Raw genomic sequence first — 7,213 nt, forward strand, 5'->3', positions numbered from 1 at the left:
AAATTAAAAATAATTAAAATTTAAAAAAATCAAAATTGAAAAACTAAAAAATATTAAATTCAAAACAATGTTGAAAACAAAAAAACGGAAATCTCAAAAATTTGGTTTTTAAATTCTTAAATTCTTAAATTCTTAAATTCTTAAATTCTTAAATTCTTAAATTCTTAAATTCTTAAATTCTTAAATTCTTAAATTCTTAAATTCTTAAATTCTTAAATTCTTAAATTCTTAAATTCTTAAATTCTTAAATTCTTGAGATTTCCAAAAATGTGTCCACGTTGTTTGTGGATGGTCCCTTGAGGTATTTACAAGTCCTCGAACACGAAATCAGAACGTCTGCATTAGATACTTCACGTTATACAAGTGGATTACTTCCTCTTTTTTGTTCGCTCTCCAACCAGGTGGGTTGATCATCCCATCTGATCAAAGCGCGCCTAATAATTTCTACCTGATGTGGGAGTCCTTTCTCCACGATCTGCCCAACCAAGCAGCAGCAGCAGTAGGCGGTGGTGGTGGTGGCGAGAAGGAACCACGAGGTCCTCTAGTAGGCATATGTTGCTATTCTTCATTCTTTTTTTTGGGCTCTTCGTCCACACTGCACAGCACCTTTCGAGCCTAGAACCGGTGTTTTTTGTGTCCTTTTTCTCAACTGGTAGGGTAAAGGAATTTAGTTTGGGGTTACTTTTGCGGAATGTGATACAAGAGTGGGTGAGGACGAATTTATGGGGCGAGACCTTAGAATAAGCGCCTGAGTGAGGATAACCTTCGCCATGCGAGAGTTTATTTCCTGTCCTCTGGATGAGTTCTCGTTCTGTTTGCGAAGCGTGCCGTTGTCCAATTGCTTCTTTTGGTGCGTTTTCCTTAATGCTTTTGTTGTAACACATGGGGTGCTTTGGAAATTGTTGAACATTTTTAAAATAATGCTGATTGATAATGGTTTTTGAATTATTGTTTGTTCTATCAAAAAAAAAAGTTCAACAATTGCCAAATTACTCGCTACCCTCAGAGAAAACGAACTAACTGTAGCATGTCCTGCACACAAACACACCCGATTACAAACGGCCGTTGCCATGGGTGCAGCAATACGCCCGGCCTGCTGCGAGCTCCTTGCGCGACCAGCAAGGACCTCAGTCTAGTGTGGCCTGCGGCGCCGAAAACTCTTCTATCTACCGTTCGCCTACTTCGATCTATCCTCAATAATGCCGATCTACAAAAAGGCCAATCGGCGCAAGGCCGCCAGTTACGAGGTGCTCAACAATAACGTGGACTACGGAACGCGCCACATTGATCACCTTCCGGGACCGTATTCGCCGGGGCTGGCCTCGCCGTACGCGGATCGGACGGATTTCAGTGAGCGAACCAGGCGGGCATGCCAGACCGCGTCGACTTCGTTCTACTTGTGCGCGTGCAAGGCCGTCTTCGTTGGGGATGTCGGCACTGGGAAGAGCTCGTTGGTGAATCGATTCTGCCACGAGATCTTCGACGGGTCGTACCGGGGGACAGTTGGGGTGGATTTTGAGGTGGAGAAGTTTCACGTGCTGGACCATGCGTTCAGCTTACAGATGTAAGTATTATTTATATTTTTTTTTGAATTTTGGGCAATTTAGTTATTTTATGGATTTTGATAAATGATCAAATTATTGTTGTATTCAAGAATTTGAAAATATTGAATTAAAATTCTTTTCAAACTTTGCATACAGTTGGGACACAGCAGGCCACGATCGGTTCAAGTGCGTTGCCAACTACTACCGGAACACCAACGTGATCGCAGTCGTATTTGACATGACCAGAGCTGAATCGTTGATGAATGCTCGCCGATGGATGGACGAGGTCATGCGACACAATCATCCGGGGACGTTAAAATTCCTGGTGGGAACCAAAAAGGATCTTTTGGTAGGAAATTTAAAGAATATTTGAAAGATTTCAAAATTAACGAGATTGCTTCACAGGAATTCGACAATCATCAAGAAATTGAAAGCGAAGCGATCAAAATGGCACAGGTGCTGCAGGCCGAGTACTGGTCCGTGTCGGCACAAACGGGCGAAAACGTGACCCGATTCTTCCGGCGAGTTACGGCCTTGGCCTTTGACGGAGCTGTGCAGCGAATGATGGAGCCCAACAATCCCGTAGTACACCCCAGTGGCAATAGTCTTCTTAGTAAGTTTTCTAAAGTGAGATTAACATTAATTTAATACTAATTTATTGTTCTCTTCGACAGATCTTTACTTCCTCAAAAAGGACGAAAAGGATAAAAAGTTGAAAAAGTGTTCCTTTTGTAGAATAAACTAATTTATTTATTGATCAAGTTAGCATTGACTCTATCAATCCGAATGACATTCCTTCAAACAAGCCAAAATGGACGAAGCGAACCAGAGAAAATCCGTCACATTCCAACCGAAAGCGGCCCCAAAAGCAACCAAACTATCCGAATTCGCCTCAAACTTGAAACAGTCGCTCACGGCCCGAGAAAGCCAGGAAGTAAATTGATCACACAACCCTATTGATTCGAGACACGCCCACGCGTTTGTTTGGCCGGCTGGTCAACGCAGCTGTTACGCCGGTCGTCAGCGGAAACCGACCGGCCGGCACACATTTCCCCCTTTTTGTTTACTTTCATCCTTTTTAACTCGTTTCCCTTGTAACGCCGCCGTCGCAGATTGTTGTCGATGAAATCGATTATACACCCCGGCGGTTGGCACCGCCACAGTACGGCGAGGAGCGGTTCGAGTGGGACCAGTTCCAGCAGACGTACCCTGGGGAGCAGTTGGGTGAGACAGAGGACGCCGCGTTTAAGGGAAACTCCGTTGTTAGCTTTCAGTTGGGCGAGGAAGTGATCCCGGAAATGGAGGAAACGGCTCAGGTATTCTGTAACAATGTAACAAATTGAGGAAATGGGATTACCATGTGGTTTCCCAACAGGCACCGGATAAACCAGAAGCGTTCGATCTGGACCAGGAGCCGGACTTTAGCGGTGTCATCGATCGGCGCAGTCCGTCGCTGGAGAAGGACATCAAGACGTATCATGTGAAAATCCTGATAACGGAAACCGACGACATAATTCTGTTTGAGAATGCCAGCCATACCGTTTTGAAGGATTCGGACGAAGCGGCCGCGGTCGAGGAGCAAAACGTGCACTACGAGACGAAGAAACGAAGCCGCCGGACGGCCGTGGCCAACGCCGAAGCCCAGACGCCGGAACTGCTGCACAAGTCACGTGGCGTCAATACGGAGCGGATCATGAAGCAGGAAGTGGCTTCGTTTGTCTCGAATTACGACATGTACGACACGTACAACGACTTGGAGCGGCACACGAAGGAGATTGATCTGGCGGAAGCTTCCTCGTCCAAGATCGAGATTACGACGTACTCGCGGGAAGGGATGGAAGACATCGACGAGATGCTGAACAAGAGTGACAACTTCCATCTGTCGTCGATGATTCTGCAGAGATTGCTGGCGGGGAATGTGTACCGCGAGAAGCAGAAACGCTTCCGGAACATGTACCTTCCGGATCCGTTGAACACCGACGCGCGATATCTGTACCGGTTGGACACACTGTGGACTTATAAGACTAGAGAAACCATGGGTAAGGCCGTTGCAAGTGCCAGCTGGTGTCAATCGGATGGAGACATCGTTGCGATCGCGTACGGAATTTACGGATTCACGGCGTTCGATGATCGTAGCACCGGGTACGTGTGCGTCTGGAGCATCAAGAATCCGGTGAATCCCGAGCGGCGTTACATCTTTCCCGTTCCAGTGACTTCGGTAGCATTCTCAAAGCGAACTCCGCAACTGCTCGCGATCGGGCTGTACGATGGATCGGTACAGATCAGGGACATAACAGATAACTCTCAAGTTCCGGTAGGTGTTTCCGAAAGAAGGACATCTCCCGGATTTGAACCCATCTGGGATATCGAGTGGATTGAGTCGGAGGATGACAAAGATGAGATATTGACAGCTGCTCAAGACGGAACGATCATGAAGTACACCCTTAACATTGGTCAGTTCTTGATCGGTTATCAACAGCTCCGATTAGATCGCGTCGAGGGTGAAATTGAGGGCATCAAGGTGGACAAGAAACGTGACTTTCTCGAAGCGGACCGCCACCCGCAAGCCCTAAGCCTCAAAATCCACCCGACGAAGAAAGACATCTACTTTGTCGGAACGGACGAGGGTTGCGTTCACCGTTGTTCTATCAACTACCCATACCAGCACTCGGGTGTAACGCAGATGCACAGCGGCGGTGTCTTCTCCATCGAGTACTCACCCTGGAGTCCGAAAATTTTCCTAACCTGCGGCGGAGACTGGTGCATCCGTATTTGGATCGAGGAGATCATGGAACCCATCGTAACACTAACCACCGGATTCGGCCCAATCCAGAATGCCTTCTGGTCGCCAGTCAATTCGACGATCATCGTGAGCATCACACAGAGTTCGGTTCAGCTGTGGGACCTGAAGAGGCGCATGCTGAAGCCGGCTTCGAGCACGAGTTTCGGCGATTCCACGACCTCGCTGACCGTGGTCAAGTTTACCAACTGTGGCCGAAGTCTGCTCGTCGGGGACAGCGAAGGGCGAACGTACATTTGCGCGCTCGAGGACATGCCCTTTCCGCCGCACTTCCAGTACGATGAGCTGCAGGCGGCGCTGTACAAGAGTTTGATCTGCAAGCCCGAGCTGCTGAAGCAGGTTAAGCGGTTTGGCTATTTGGGTTATTGAGTTTGTTTTAGTGTTTCAATAATTTTAGAAATAAACATTTGTGAGTGGTAATTGGTTTTGTCACATGTTTCTGATGAGTCTTCAAATCATCATAACGTTTGTACATAGACATAGAATTCTGGAGCAACATTTGAAATTTTGATCGCTGGAACTATTTTGCAAATTCCGAGACAATTGGTAACTTTGAGCATGAGCATGAGCATGGTTGACTGCCAATGAGCTGCTACTCCGTTATTGACAGATCAGCTGAAGTTAAACAATGAATCAAAAATGATCACTGGGAGCCAAATTGTCAGTGCGTCTTTCGTTCATTATATAGAAATGGCTTTTTCACCGCAAAAAAAATTAAACCTTATTCGAAAAATTTTAACACAATCCACCCGACGCCGTGCTTTCCGATCAACGATGATATAGGAAGGGTTTTGAAAATCACAAAAGAAATCACTTTTCACTCCGAATATTTTTTACGACCACGCGCTCCTTTTGTCAATTATGCACTCTTCCGAGACAATTGGTAACTTTTTAACAAAACTCGAAGTGTTACACAATAGCGGGTCTCCTCAACTGCCTTTCAATACTTTTGAACCCGGTTGGTAGAGATTTCAAGCTTAACAGTTCCAAAGAATCACTTTACCATAAAAAGGGATGACATTGTTTTGACAGCTAAGTGGTTCTCTTGGATTTTTTGGGATTATAATTTAGAGATTTCCAAAAAAAGTGTCCAATTGGCTCATAGATGCGCAGCGTCGTATAAAAATTTTCGCAAAAGAGTCCAGACTCGATTATCCGAAGTTCTCGGGAAAAAAATCACTTCGATCAAATTACAAAAAATAATAGTTGTTGTCTTGTTTTGGGTTGTTTAAGTCAAATAATTTATATTTAATATAACCCAAAAAGTGCTCCGAAGTGAAAATTTGAAATTTAAGATGGTGCCCGAAATCTTTATTTACAATTAACCACGTGAATTGGACTCAAATGGGATTGCAAAACTTGAACAATGTTTAAAGTGAGGAAATAAAAACTACAAAAAATAATGTATGTGTCCATCATTCGATTACCGGAAGCAACTTGCATCAGTTGATTTTGTACGTTTTTGAGCAGAAAAGACACGAGTACGACAAAAACTATCCTTCTTCTTTTAACAAAAAAATGTATTTTAATTTGGTATCGGTGTGTGTGGTCCAACTGATCTCCAACATTTGCATCATATCCGAATTAACCACCGGAGATGATTCTCGGGTCCACCATAAAACCATTCCGGTGGCGATCGTGTTTAGATTTAAATTTTACTACCCACAAAAGCTACTCCACTTTCTGTTCAGCCAAATGTTTAATCGTTGATAATCACGCGCGATGCATCTGAAAGGAGGACAAAACATCAAATGAACCATAAAAATCCCACACTTCCCGACCTCCGGGAACCGACCCAACCTGGTACGAGACTAAGCCGCCAGGAGTGAAATTTCTTCCCGCCCCAATAATCGTTTTATTAACTTGATCGGATTGGTCGCACTCTTAAAAGAAAAGAACGCCAGACAAGAATCAAGCATTTATGCATAAATTAATAAATAATTAGGTTCGGCGGTTTTCTTCATATTTCAGGTTCGTCGCTTTGACGATCCCCGCCGGTCAAGTCTCCTCAACGTGCGTGTCCCCCCAGGCTCACACATACACACACACAAGGTGACATTTTTAGGAATAATGCTCCTGGCCCAAAACTTCGTCGTCTTCATTGACGCCCGCGGGAGAGGTCCCCACAGATGAAACAAGAGTGAGTTTTATAGCTTTTTAATGACTTTCAAATTATCGACTTTCGGCGTGACAACCCCGCGCGACGACCGGCCGTTTTTCGAAAATATATTTCAGCGAAAAGAAGGGCAATAAAAGCTAAGCCTAATTACGACAAATTAATATCTGTTCGCAGAATGGCCATTTTGGCAGCTTCGTGGCCATGTGTGTGGCACATTGTGGAAGAAAAGAGGGGGAACTCCTTTTTATTCGGTGCAGAAATATTTGCGGGCCGGTTTGTTTTAAACGGTTTTAATTCGTAAAATTGCTGTGCAAAAAGCGGGTGGTCTCAGAATGGTCCCTTCATTTGAGTGAGATATTTTAGTTGAATATGTGGTGGCGTGTAAGTACTTCAGGTTACACCTCAAATTATAACTTTTTAACGTTGTTGCTTTGTTTTGATTTAAAATTTAACTTTATTTTACTTTTCATGGTCAATAAGATTTCCTTTAAACAATGTTTTTATGGTTTAGAATGTTAGTATATAAAACTTATATTATTTTTAAATTTATTTATTTACAATTAATGTGGGTCTCGTGGCGCAGGGGTAGCGGCTTCGGCTGCCGATCCCGATGATGCTATGAGACGCGGGTTCGATTCCCGCCTTATCCACTGAGCTTCTATCGGATGGTGAAGTAAAACGTCGGTCCCGGTTTCTCCTGTCTCGTCAGAGGCGCTGGAGCAGAAATCCCACGTTAGAGGAAGGCCATGC

The 7,213-nt window shown here is 44.6% G+C and overlaps 2 protein-coding genes across 2 annotated transcripts; both read left to right on the forward strand.

The window, feature by feature from the left end:
• The first annotated feature begins 1,155 nt into the window (after positions 1 to 1,155).
• LOC6042817 (ras-related protein Rab-34) lies at positions 1,156 to 2,289 on the forward strand. Its single transcript, XM_001870780.2, has 4 exons — positions 1,156 to 1,564; positions 1,701 to 1,893; positions 1,950 to 2,157; positions 2,219 to 2,289. Exons 1-4 carry the CDS (start codon positions 1,200 to 1,202, stop codon positions 2,287 to 2,289), a joined length of 837 nt encoding a protein of 278 aa, XP_001870815.1. The 5' UTR covers positions 1,156 to 1,199.
• A 553-nt stretch (positions 2,290 to 2,842) lies between these two features.
• LOC6042818 (dynein intermediate chain 4, axonemal) lies at positions 2,843 to 4,713 on the forward strand. The gene is made up of 2 exons (XM_001870781.2): positions 2,843 to 2,860; positions 2,920 to 4,713. The coding sequence occupies exons 1-2, from the start codon at positions 2,843 to 2,845 to the stop codon at positions 4,711 to 4,713; spliced, it is 1,812 nt and encodes a 603-aa protein (XP_001870816.2).
• Positions 4,714 to 7,213: the final 2,500 nt, after the last annotated feature.

Source organism: Culex quinquefasciatus, chromosome 3 (genome assembly GCF_015732765.1).
Source record: "Culex quinquefasciatus strain JHB chromosome 3, VPISU_Cqui_1.0_pri_paternal, whole genome shotgun sequence".
Taxonomy (NCBI): domain Eukaryota; kingdom Metazoa; phylum Arthropoda; class Insecta; order Diptera; family Culicidae; genus Culex; species Culex quinquefasciatus.